Here is a 13864-nt window from a genome sequence, read left to right as displayed (position 1 = left end):
TTTTTTTTAATTTCCTATTTTCTTTTAATGAAGCATTCAACCCAATTCCAGAAAAGAATGTTGTACTCATCTACTTTAGTTCAAGTACAGTATCAAAGGTTTCTTTAAAAAAAGAAAACCAGGATATTGGCAAGTTGCCATTCCTTTTCTAAGCCAAAAAAGCTAAGTGTACAACATTACTGCCAAATAAGGACATAGAGTTTCTTAAAAAGGAGAAAAAACGATATTCTGTGTTTCTTAATAAGCATTCTGACCACTAATATACTTCTGTGGTGACAAAGATTTTCTCAAGTATGACAGTATCATGATGGGAAATTTTAGAGGAAGAAAAACATAGATAATTACATGTTCAATTATGTAATTCTGGAGATGTTATTTTTAAATTTATATAAAATAAGTTCAAGCAGGTGTAAAAGCAGAGTTAAGAGTAAACGCTTCCTGTGTTCTAATAAAGAAGGTAACAATTAAACATTTTTTTTTAATTTTGGAAAAAATATATGAGTTTGACATTAAACATAAAGGTAAGTCTTGGAGTGCTAAATTAAGAATATCATTTTGCTTCAATAATATTTTATAATCTTTTAATTTTTCTGCCCATGTGAATGGGAATCTAGGACATCAAGAGAAATGCTCATCTGCGCATTTAAATATGAAACAGAGAAAGCCATGTATCACGAGGAATGGACCAACAAGAAGCCACTCTTGGTATATATACTGAGATGGAATAAGAGAAGCATAGTAAACAAAGTCACTGGAAAATCTCTTAAATTGTCCATAAGAACGTTCCAATGTCTGCTGAATAAATCTATTTCTTCATGTGTAAAACTAATGTGTCAAAGGTCTCTTCAAAGAACACCTACACATTTGTAGATATCAGAGTACAAGGTAAGAATTTGATTTGTCAGTCTCTATTTTTTCTCTCCCTGATCACTACCATAGTTAGGCTTGCCAATAGCTGTGAAGATTAACTATCACTATCACTATCTTTAACTATCACTTTAAACTACTCTTCTTGGGCCCTCCATGATGGCCCAACGGGTTAAAGCACAGCACTAAGAAGCTAAAGCCACTTCAGCATGAGTTTGATCCCTGCCCCAGAGGTTACCCACATGGCGTGGCAGACCTCTCCTGATCACCTGCTGCTATCCTCAGTTGTGCACTTCATCAGTCTGCCTGTTCTGCTCCTCACTCTGTCTATGGTGAGTCCTCTCACCAACCCTGCACCTCTGGCCTGTACCCCAGTTCTGTATAAATAATTAAATCTTTAAAAAAATACTCTGCTATTGAAAATAAATGAAATGAAAATAAATGCAGCTCCTGTCAGCTGTCATCATGGAGGTGGTTCTGCTGTGACTGACAGGAATATGTCTTCTGCCGAAAAATTTCACTAACAACTAATGTCAGGCAGATATGGTAGTTCTTTGATCCTGTAGAACAAAATTGCTTTAAAGCAAAACTTTTCATACTTATGTTTGATCACAAATGAAATACATGAGCACTGTCCAAACCAAAATGACAAAGATGACTCCTTCTGGGGTAATATGAGTGGATTTTACTTCTCTAACAATTATAATATTAGGTGACTTTCCTTTCTCATACATAGAAAATAGAGTCAATATACCTAATTAGGGAACCACTTAATTATCAAACCACTTTTCTGACAGCACTATCCCAAAGGGAAATCATGCTTCCTTGAACTTGTCCAAAGCCATCCCATACAGCCATATCCTACAAAGGTGTCACAATGTCCTCTCACTAAGATGCCACAGGGCCTCAGTGGGGTGTTGTCTTTCTCTTTACAATCAGCCAATAACCAGATTCTATTTTACTAAAGGTATGTTTCTGATGGACTTTGGAGGGTATGGAATGTAAAATATTAGAGAAGTAAATACCTTAACTTAAAATGAGTGTGTAAATGGGTAAAATAGTAAAAAAAAAAAAAACATAATGCTTTTATAAGAACTATAGTCATTTAAGTATAAATATAAGTAATAAAAAATAGAAAGTCTTTTCCACAAGTTTCATCAGTTTGTTTTTTTTTTTTTTTTGGCTCCACCAATTCATGTGTGTGCGTGTGTGCGTGTGTGTGTGTTGTCCATACTCCCTAGGGCTCTCTCTGGATATTAAATAATGAAATACTTTACAAACTCAATATGTTCCTAAAATCTGAAAGGAAAGCAGGTCTTTGGGTTGTGTGAGGCAACGGGGTCACACAGTTAAAAGCAGCGGTGATTTATGTTTTATATAAGCGTGTCCTCATATCTTCAGCAGTCTCCTTTAGGATGAACATTTGCAGAGATAAATATACTTGTCTCCGAATACAGCATTTATTGTAAAGGTAAACTAACCTTATAAGATGACCTAAAAGACATCACAGGCATTTCAAATAAATCTTAAAAATCTATCTGAATGGCCCTCCCTGGTGGTGCAGCGGGTTAAAGCACAACATTGAGAAGCTAACGCCACTTCCCGCATGAGTCCGATTTCCGCCTACCTCTGAGGTGACCACATGGTGTGGCAGACCTCTCCTGACCCGCCCGCTGCTGCCCTCAGCAGTGTACTTTGTCTATCTGCCTGTTCTGCTCCCCACTCTGTCTCTGGTGAAGCCTCTCACCGCCCCTGGGCCTCTGGCCTGTACCCCAGTTCTGTATGTACAAATAAAAATATCTAAAAAAAAAAAAAAACTATCTATAACTAAAACCAATCTGTAATTAACTCATTTTATAACAAAACCAATGCCAATTAATAGAAAAAATAAATAGCAACTTATTAAATCATATTACGTGATATCACATATCATAGTATGTGATCTAAAGCTCTGACAAACAGTGGGAAAGGCCTGCTCCAGCTAATGACTTCCATATCTTAAAATGATGCTGAATACATTTGTTTAAAGTTAATAAACATGTATTCTGGCTATGCTATAGTCTCTAAGTTGTTTTGGTTGGCATAAATAAGACCCCAGTAGAACATATTCATTTTATACAGTGATCACAGAACAAGATGGGAACCTTAAAGATAAAACCCACTAAGTAGCCAGTCCTCCCTCATGGCACAGAGGGTTAAACCATGGCACTAAGAAACTAAAACCACTTCAGCATGAGTTAGATCCCCACCCTGGAAGTGACCCACATGGCGTGGCAGACCTCTCCTATTCAGCCCACTGCTCCCCTCAGCAGTATACTTCATCGGTCATCCTGTTCTGCTCCCCGCTCTGTCTCTGGTGAATCTTCTCACTGCCCCTGCACCTCTGCCCTGCACCTCAGTTCTGCATGCACAAATAAATAAATTAAAAAAAAAATACTCAGTAATAATAGACCTACCAATAATTGTTGTTAGCATGTAGGTCCTGGAAAAGAAAAGTACTAAGAATTTTGAAGCTCCATTTTGTAATTAAGAGGGTGGGTATGTCCTCTTACCTTGTAAAAATGAAAATAATTTTTACAGAAAAAAAAAGTTTATATAGCATTAAAGATAATTTATGTATGAGATAGTAAACGCTTATGTGAACTCAATAAATTTTAGTTATTATTATTGCTGTTGTTATTGTTATTACTTTTTAAAAAATGATTCTTTGAGTCAGACAGTTTTATTTTGAATTTCAGGCAGCCCTTTCTCTAACTTTCTATTATTAAAGTAGGGATAACCATATTTACCTTGTAGAGTTATTTAAAAAATAACAATGTAATGATGATATTAGTAAGACCAATATCATTTACTTGGATTGAGTGAAACAAAATTTACAATATTTAGCATTGTTTGTCCAATAATTGCACACAATCGAACCTAATATATGCCAATACTTGAAGTAATTCCTACATATTTAGTGGCTCCTTCACCTATCAGCAATACCCCATGTGGTTTTATAGTTGAAGTAGATACCAAAGGATAACTTGTCCAACTCAACTGGGAAACAACATGGTAAACAGTTTTCCTTTCTTATTCCTAAATAGTGTTAGTTTTCTCATAGATGACTCAAAACCTATTTACAAACATCAGACGAAAATAATTTTGTAATGATAACACACACTCATGCATTGTCTATTATAAACGCATATTCATATTTTGTGTGTATACATAATTTCTTAATCCTTCACTTTCCATATGGCGAAGTATATATACACACAAAATTTTTTTTTCTCTGATAATATTTCCTCTTTATGATGTTGCCTAAAGTATATAAAAATTTTACATCCTCTTTATGATTTCCATATGGCTATTTATACTCCATCAATGAATAGTCTTTCTTTATTGCTTGTTCAGGAAGGACACAAAATAATAAAAATTATGTGGGGATCCATGTAGAGAAAAAGTGTATAAATACAGTTTAGTAACTAACACACTTTTGATCTTATTTTAATATTTATTTGCTCCTGAGTTAAGATTACTATTAAAGTAATGATGTTATTGTTGCTACCTAAATCTTTACTTACATATCTCCAACAACAATAACTAATTCGATTAAAAAAAAGGTAAATAACTAAATAAAAACATAGCCAGTTTCAGTAAAATTTAGCTTGAACATCCACTTACTGTTTGACTGTACCTGATCCTAAGTGCAGAGCTAACAGTGGAAAATTATGGAAACACAAACTGGCATCATTATTGGCTGATAAAACTGATATTAACATCAAATGTTAGCTGGCCTATTCCTATTTCTAGATCTATTTTGCTTAGAATACCTTTGAAAATAATCATGCTTGACTTTCCATAATTTTCATGAATACAAATTCTGGACTTCAAAGATGTCTTTTTGTTTGTTTAAAAATTAGAAAACATTAGATTATCTACTGTTGTAATGGACAAAACACATGTTATTGCACATTTTCATACTGTCATTGTAGATTTAAATTAGTAGACTATTAATCTTATGAAATACTCATGGAGTTAATCCAAAGTTAGAACTACCATCATAGCAGATAAAAAGATAATAATTAGAAGCAAACATTTTCCTATTCATAATGGAATATACTAAGTTTAAGATAAAATGATATTTTTAAATAATCTGTGAAACTAAATGTGTGTTGTTTTAAAAAGTTAATGACACAGAAGATACAGAATACTTCTATACAAAGTTAATGTGAAAACTCTTCATAAATTATTCCACCAAAGTAAAAGCTATGAACTTAATGATCTGGAGTAGATGCAGCTTGGATGCAAGAGTGATATGATTGAAAACATAAAAATATCGAATGCTAATTTTAGAAAGACTCCAGCAGGTTTGAAGAGATTAAGCATTTTGTATTGAAAAATCTACTGATGTCTCAAAATTACATGCAATAAAATATGAACAGCTGGTTCTCTTTTATTGGTTTTCATGCAAAGTGATTATTTTGTTCTTGATAATTACTGACTGATTTATTTCCTATTTCCATTTGCGTGCTTTTCAATGTTCCTCAACACTTAAAAGAGGCTATTCTCTGCAAGTTAATGTATTTGAAATTATAATAAAATATAAATTTTAACATATTTTCAATCATTATTTATACACATACATACATATACATGTGTGTATACAGATGAATATATGTATATATGAGTACATTAGTATTGGTATAAATGTTTATCAGGAAAATTTACACAGCTTAAAATGAAACAGAAGCTCTTAAATAATACCAACCGTGATAACTGAGCACAAAAAAGCCACTTGTTGTGAAATCACTGTGGAATTTAATTAGAATCTGATTCGAAGTGCTGTAGACTGATTCCAAAGCTGTATTGCCACTGAATTGACCAATCTGAGGTGAATTTTGATCTGGTCCATCCCTGTGTCAGAGAGACAGAGAAGGATGCAGGAAGAGAGATTTAGAATGATATTTTTGGATAGTTGGAAGTATAGCATGTGTGATGATAATGATGTAGTAGATTAAATCAGTAATGACAGTGAAATTACATCAACATAGTTTATTTCAGTGATAATATCTTTAAAATTAAAAAGGGTCACATTTTATTAAAATGTGACTGTTATTAGTTACAGTCAAGTATACTGTCTTTGTTTCCTGACTACAAGTCATACTCATTCAACTATTTTAGGATTATGCCCTTTAATTTCTTTACATACAATCTATAGAATCATAGGCTAATAAGCTTAGAAGGGCTCTTAGAATTCATACTTGTAAGTAATTAATTCCGAAATTTTCTTTTAAGATATTTTTGAATAAAGATGCTTCAATCAGTAGGGGGGGGGATGATGTAAATATTTTATAATAAATCATAACAGAGACCCAACAGTTATTTTAAATAACTTACTTGAATGTGGGCTTTAAATTTCACTTGTTTTTGAAATACAGAACTTTCTTACCTTAAACTTTGATTTTAATGCATTAATTTGATTAAAAAAATTAAATCTCTTTTCATTATTAAAGCTTTTGTTCTTGGTGTTTAGCTACCTTATGAGACAATAGGCTAGAACCTATTTCTCTTTTCTATGTCATGAACAAAACACATACTATCACCCTTAGTTATATAAATTCAAGTAACAGTGTACATAGAGAATTGTGATAAATTTTTCATTCTCCCGTGTTTCACTATTATGTATAGTTCAATCAATAAATAACAATCTTTCTAGCTTACCATACAGTAATGAAATCATAGATTGGTTCTGTTTGAAGGACAGTAAAATTGATGTAGATTCCATTCCCAGGAGGTACTCTTACAAGCCAGAAACAGTCTTGAAAGTTTGGATATTCATCAGGATACCCAGGAGAGTAAATGGTGCCATTCATTGCAGTGATATTCCCTCCACAAAGTGCTAAAGAGAGAAAAAAAAATGTGTTATAATAAAATAACAAGAAGCTGACTCTAAAGGGAATGATAATACTTCAGACCTCTTAATTAGGATAAAATGTATCTGTGCTGTGTTTTTACCTCTGTTGAGATGCATAAAATGAATCTGGCATCCACAACAATATATAATTAGTTTTATTTTTTTTCCATGTGAGGTATGCTACACAGTAATTAACTGTCACTAGATTAACACATTACATTGTTTTATTTTTGTTTAAATATTTTTTCAATGCATACACTATTCAACTTTTGTCTTATATCATGTATACATATTAGCCCTCATAAGTTTAAGGCATTATAGTTATTTTGGAGGAAAGGAACCCAAATTCAGAAGTATTATCTAAGTTAAGTTTTCTACATGAGAATCATATAAAACACACATACATATGCTCATGGGAACTCTAAAGTGTCAATCAACTTTAATTTCACTTCTAAAGTGGAAAGTTTAGGACTGCTGACAGTAAAGATAAAAGAGTTATTTCACTAGAGGTATTAGGGAGGTTTGATCTGGGTACTAGCCATGATCCTTCAACTGCAAGAGAACCTTTGTACTTCACATATTATTGGAAGAGTAAGACAAGCAGTGCTAAAAACAGACTAATTAAAATAATGCCCCCTAAAAGATATTTCAAATTAGAATCATACCTTCACACCTTGGAAGTGGATGATTCCAATTACGACTCACGCCATGCAGGCAAGTGAGAGCTGAATTTCCAATTAATGTGTATCCAGGGAAACATTCAAAAGAAATTGTTTGACCCACGGTAAAATCATTACCAATTACAAAGCCATTTCGAAATGGGCGTGGATCAGGACAGCTTTGCAACTGATAGGCTGAAAAAGGAAAAAAAAGAAAGGTATTTTCACTTTCTGAATTTTGCAAGACCACAGATGGGTATTATCTACAACTTGGTAAATAGATGCAGTCTTGATTATATTTTTACTGTAGTTTGGGTTTATAATTAATGTCACGGATAATATGAGTTTCTTCTCATATATTCAATTTCATATTTAAAATGATACATTAAAATGCATTCAGTTTTATCACTCCTTTTGAAAAATATCTAAATTGTATGTTTTAATAAAAATGTAATGTACTCATACTGCTACAATTTTAATCAAACATTCAGATTATTTTTCCAGGAATACAATCACTTCCTAGTTACACCACATGAACATATAGTAAAACAAACATACATGTAAGTCAAATTCGGATTTTTTCTAAATTTTATTTTACTAAATTTTCTCTATAAGAAACAACAATCCTTTTGTTGAGTTTTTCTAACACTTAATAATCTAAATAACTAGAAATCAACCTTCCTTTTCATATAAACTTTACATTTCTGGTATCATATTTTGTGCACTATAGTAGTATAACTGTGTATTGATTCATATTCCTCTTATCTTACAGTCCATGAAATCAAGCTCCTATTTGTATTGTTTATGATTGTTTTTTAAAGTCTTACTTTTATATAGCAAGATCTTAATAACCATTGCTGAGCAAATTTTACATATGAATAATTTATACACTCATATAGTTTAATGATTTGGAATTTATCTTATTTTAAGGAAATTTAAACTTTTATTATAATAAATAAAATTAAATTACTATCAATAAGACACTAAGTTGCTACAAAACTAGATTCTCCATTAGAAAATTACACGAGGGATTATGTTAAATTTTCTTTCATTTCCTAAAATGGAATTATAATATTTTAAGTTACAGATTTTAGAATGAAAAAAAAAATCTTTACAAGCTTTTATTCTTAGTATTTTTTTAAAAAATATTTATTTATGCATATAGAACTGGGGTACAGACCAGAGGTGTGGGAATTCACCAAAGACAGAGTGGGGGGCAGAATAGGTCCACTGACAGAGTACACTGCTGAGGGGAGCAGCGGGTGGGTCAGTAGATTTCTGCTGCGCCATGTGGTCACCTCCGGGGCAGGGATCAAACTCATGCTGAAGTGGCTTTAGCTTCCTAGTGCTGTGCTTTACCCCACTACATCACCAGGGAGGTGGTGCTATGCTTAGCATTTTTTTCAAAATATATAAATTTGTTTACTTTAAATTGAGGTAACATTTGCACCTCCCCCTAAGTAATCACCACCATAATATACCCACCTCAAAATTGCCCATAGTCTACCACCATAATCCATTGTGTTTCCTCCCCTCTTTGTTCTTAAACTTTCCCCATCACTCCTTTTGGATGTTTTAGTTCTATATTTAACTTTCAATGGTTAGTTTATAAGCTTGTCTTTGCCTGACCTTTAATTTGGCTTCTCTCTATTCCACATATTACTGAAATAATTTAGTATATAACTTTTCCTTTATGACATATTTCACTTAGTATTAGCCATTCCAGCTCGATCCATGTTGCTGCATGTGGCATGATGCTATCTTTTTGATCACTGTGTAATATTCCATTGTGTATATACTCTGTATCTTCTTGCTCCACTCTTTATTTTCATTTGAATTAATATCCAGGCAAAAAAAAAAATAAATCCAAGAGTCCATACTGAAATTTAAGATAAGTATGTACCCTTTGAATTTTAAGAATTGGAATATATTATTCTATTAAATAAAACCATTCACATTTAAAAGATAATATTGAATATGACAATGGTCCTAGATACATGCACAGTACAATGATATTTTGTACAATGTTTTATTACTCTGTACTTTTTTAGTTTAATAAAGAATTATAGGAACTATATTTTAAATGTTCAAGAGAAAGTTTTTTTATAATATCACAGATAATTCAGTGATTAACAAACTTAATATCGCCTATTAATTTTGGTACCAAAATTGACATTAATTTTGGTATCAAGTTCTTTAGAAGAGTACACTTAATAGTATGCAGTGTATTTTTCATAAAATTCTTGATGATTTTTCACAAAATCAATTAAAATAAATTGAATTTGTGAATCTCTATAAATTAACCTACTTCTAAAATATATAGCTAGTTCAATTATATACATGTAGAGAAACAGGGACAGTTTTAAAATTCAAAGTAACTCACTAACATATGTAGTTAACATTGTAATAAATAGTGATATGTGTCAACAGGATTAATATATCAATTACAGTAGTAAAAGTAAAACAGGTTTATGTTTATATTAAGTAATTTTTTTAGATTCATGAAAAACAATGCTAGGAAATTCAAGTTCATGTTTTAGATCTTTCAAATATGACCATTGAGTGTCAGAGGGACAATGAGGATAAAGGAAATGAAGCCAGGTTTAAGGTACATAGCAAAGTGCCTGACAAAGGCATTGCACACTTGCTAAAGAAGATGCAAAAATGGCTCTGAGTCTTCTAGCAGCCAGAAAAGAAAACATAATCAATTAACAAACTCTGAAATAATTTCTTCAGGAACATGGTTAATTCTTCAACAAGAGGTAGTACAAATGGCTCTTATATTAACAATGTTAGGTGAGTTAGCACTCATATTAAGGGACACACATAATGCTGATTTAATTTTTTAGACCCATGTACCTTGATGTTACATTGTCTGCTTTAATTAACATTAAATTTTCTTCTGAGTACCAACTTTTATTCAGCAAATGATTTTTCCCGAGCTTTCTTTATTGTACCTTTACTGCTACAGACAACTGCAGTAGTACGTAAATGAACACACATAAAGATCTTGGTTGTCAAAGATCATCCATCTAAAATTTTCACCTCACTCACAGAATCCTTTAAATTTAATCAAATTCTAAATAGCTTTGATTAATGTGGATGTAAGCTGTATACTACAGCATAACTTTAAACATTTTATTAAATCTTAGAATTGTCAGACCTGTACTAGTGTAGTGGTAATTTAGCTCAAGTATAGTGGTATATTAATCATATATATCACAATATATAGTTTACATGCATTTTTAATCATATAAAAGTCAAAACAATTTAGTTGGTAGGTTTCTGTGCTAGCTTCATCATGCAAATGAAAGAACAGAGTCTGAACCTAGGTCATATTAGACTGAACAATGAAAATCAAGATTTAATTCTAACTCTACCTGAGTCCAAATTTTTCCCATGGTTAGGATTGTTGTAATGTCTCTTAAAAATATAATTCCACTATATAGTTCCCTAGAAAAAAATATGCATAATTTAAAAAATGCCCTATTGAGGATTCCTTTGATTTAGGATCCTTACTTTTTCTAAAATACAGTATAGCAAATATTTAGATTTCTGACAGCAATTTGGGGCTAAGTTAGCATTCACTTTCTCTTATCCCTCTCACCTTGGTAGACTATGTGGAATCCTTGTTTATTTTGTGAATAGTCACTGTGAAAATACAAGCTGGTTTCATGGGTCGTGCTAAATAAGGAAGATGGTATTTGAGGACCACTTAGTCGGCCAATAACAGTACTAGTTTCAGATGATCCACTTCTTACTTCCAAATAATCATGTATAGTTTCTGTAGAAAAATTTACAAACTGGAGATGTACACCTAGAGAGGAAAAAAACAAAAACAGTAATAAAAAAAAAGAAATAGAAATTAAACAAACACCTATCAGAGAGATGGTCTCAAGATATGGAGAATAGTTTTCTTATCTGCAGGAAATAATTACATCATAAGAAGTAAATGATATTGCATGGGCATGCATACTTGTATCTAACACTAGAAAGCTGTACTACTTTTCAAGTACAAAATCTCATTAACACATACAATTTTGATACATTCAACAGAGTATATAATTAATGAATTGTTTGGTTACCACACTAAGAAACATATTACTAAATTAATTATACAGGACTATCATGCCCAATTAATCTTTATTATACACATCTAACTTAGGTTTTATACATATTAACTGAAAATATCACAAAGTTATTATTCTATTAATCTTTCAACAAATTCAAAAAAATACCATATTCTGCCAATTATCCAAATAGTCTAGATGTAATATATTTGGCTTAAACAATAGTTATGCCAATTTCACTCCTCCATTTATTTACATACTTGTATTTACTGGAATCCTAAAGTAAGCTATGACTTGTAAATATTTCAAAACTTATTATTATTCATTGATAGTTCTTTTAAATATGCATTAATGCTACTTAAAGTTGTTTCATTTGTTTTTAATATACATACCAAAACCTACGGGCAATTTTATTGTCCAAGTGCAATCTAAACTGCTGGGGTAGTTTCCAGGAAACCCAGGGCTGAGAATCACACCACTGAAATCTGACATAGCACCGCCACATTGAGCTGCAAGATTATAGAGGTCCCACATTAGCCAGAGCAGAGAAACACTACACTGCATTACTGAAATGATTTCAAGTTTTAATCAAGTCTCTGAGTTTAAACTGTTTGATATAAATTTGAATATTTTCAATTTTCATTCACCACACACAGTGATCATATATAATCAATTGACAAATGCATTTCTAAAATAGCATAATAAGTCAATTTTTTTGCTATACATACAAGCTAAATCAATTATGGCACAGCAGAGAGTAGTTGTGTATAGTGAATACAATCAAATCAGGAGGACATGTCCATTACCACAGCGGGCAGTTTATTTCTCATCTTTAAGTACTTGGAGCAATGCATCCACTCATTCCAAAGATAATGCAATTTAGAATAAAACCAGGCTAACATCCTCCTTAAGTACTGCTTTCAAGGGAGAACTAATTTTATAAACTTTTCACGTTTTCCTCTTTTTGTGGGGAAGTAAAATAAAGTGTTGGTCTCTAATCAGAACATATGAGAAAGTGACATACAACATGTGAGCTGTAATTTTAAGAGAATCTAGACAAAGAATAGAACATACAAAATAATATTAGAAAGAATGCCCCAAAGTGAAAATTTAAACAGAATTTACCAATATGCATACTTTGTAATCTCTATTATGTTGATGTGCAATTGATCAACTCAGTAAAGATTATAAAAATGAGTTTTTAAGTTTTACCTGATTAGCTTTAACTATTCAACATGTACTAAGTAACAACTGTGCTTTAAAGTTAATCCATCCCCTAAATATGCATTTTTAAATCATTTTATTACAGAAAGACTAAAACACATGTTTATCAATTGTAGGTTTAAAAATAACATTTCAAGAATGTACACCAATCAAAAACTACCTATATACAGTACTTACTTAGATATTCATTTATTTCTTATGTGAGAAACAAATCAATACTCAAATTTCAGGTAATACATTGCAAAGGAAAATTAATTAGAAATATTCTGTATGATTTTCATAGACCTGTTTGACAGTTGTATTTTACTGTGTGACTAGAATTATGTATCAAGTAGTTATAACCAGGAGTATATATTTTATAAATACATACAATTTTGCAATCAATTGATATATAATCCCTCTTTCAAATCTGATTACTATATTGAAATATAGATATACTTACAATCGGATGGTTTCGCTTATATGTGTAATATAGAGATTTTGAACAGAGAGCCAGGAAACACTTTCAAACCACACAAGACACACACAAGTGTCCTTTCATGTATTGTGTATCTCAATTACTTGGCAAGACTAGTGTCAACTCACATGTCTCATGATTCCTGTGGTAGTCTCTCAATTACTCAGCTACTTTGGCTCAATAGGATACTTGTTTTCTTGACTTATGGGATTTCTGTCATTCTAAGAAAATACTCTTAGGGTTAACAAATCTAACACCTTTTTTAAATTGTTAATTAATTGTCAAGTTTTTATATCCTTTGATATTAAGTGTGGATGAAACTTAAAATTAAGAAGGAAAAATTATACTTCAGAGAGGAAAAATAAGATGTGATACATTTATCTCAAAGTATTTTGATAAAAATCTGAAAACTGTATCCTTGGACAACATTATAGACAGGATGCATCTTTAAATATAATGAATTTTATAAGCAATTTCTAGTTCTTTAACTCACCCAAACAAATAGGGATTGGGTAATTCCATCTTCTTACAGGTCCAGGCATACATGTAATGTGAGAATGACCCTAAGTAAACAAAAAAATTCAGTGCAATGAACATTTTGAAAAGCCTAAATTAAACATAGCATAGTGAGTGACTAATGAGAAAGCAAACTTAAAAAATACATATTGGCATTTTTATTTTTTATACT

General features: G+C 31.6%; 1 protein-coding gene across 1 annotated transcript in view; it reads right to left on the bottom strand.

Annotated features, from left to right (window-relative positions):
- Positions 1 to 13864, bottom strand: part of CSMD3 (CUB and Sushi multiple domains 3) — a 764662-nt gene that overhangs the window by 76133 nt on the left and 674665 nt on the right. Inside the window, exons 40-45 of the mRNA XM_004679632.2 lie at positions 13670 to 13739; positions 11888 to 12004; positions 11033 to 11242; positions 7432 to 7620; positions 6574 to 6751; positions 5621 to 5766 (exon numbers count right to left, since the gene is read on the bottom strand). Of these exons, the coding sequence (XP_004679689.1) occupies positions 5621 to 5766; positions 6574 to 6751; positions 7432 to 7620; positions 11033 to 11242; positions 11888 to 12004; positions 13670 to 13739 (910 nt within the window). The remainder of the gene's footprint in view (positions 1 to 5620; positions 5767 to 6573; positions 6752 to 7431; positions 7621 to 11032; positions 11243 to 11887; positions 12005 to 13669; positions 13740 to 13864) is intronic.

This window comes from Condylura cristata, unplaced genomic scaffold (genome assembly GCF_000260355.1).
Source record: "Condylura cristata isolate star-nosed mole 26May11 unplaced genomic scaffold, ConCri1.0 scaffold00009, whole genome shotgun sequence".
Classification (NCBI taxonomy): domain Eukaryota; kingdom Metazoa; phylum Chordata; class Mammalia; order Eulipotyphla; family Talpidae; genus Condylura; species Condylura cristata.
The sequence above is the reverse complement of the archived record's forward strand: the minus strand, read 5'-3'. Positions and strand labels throughout refer to the sequence as shown.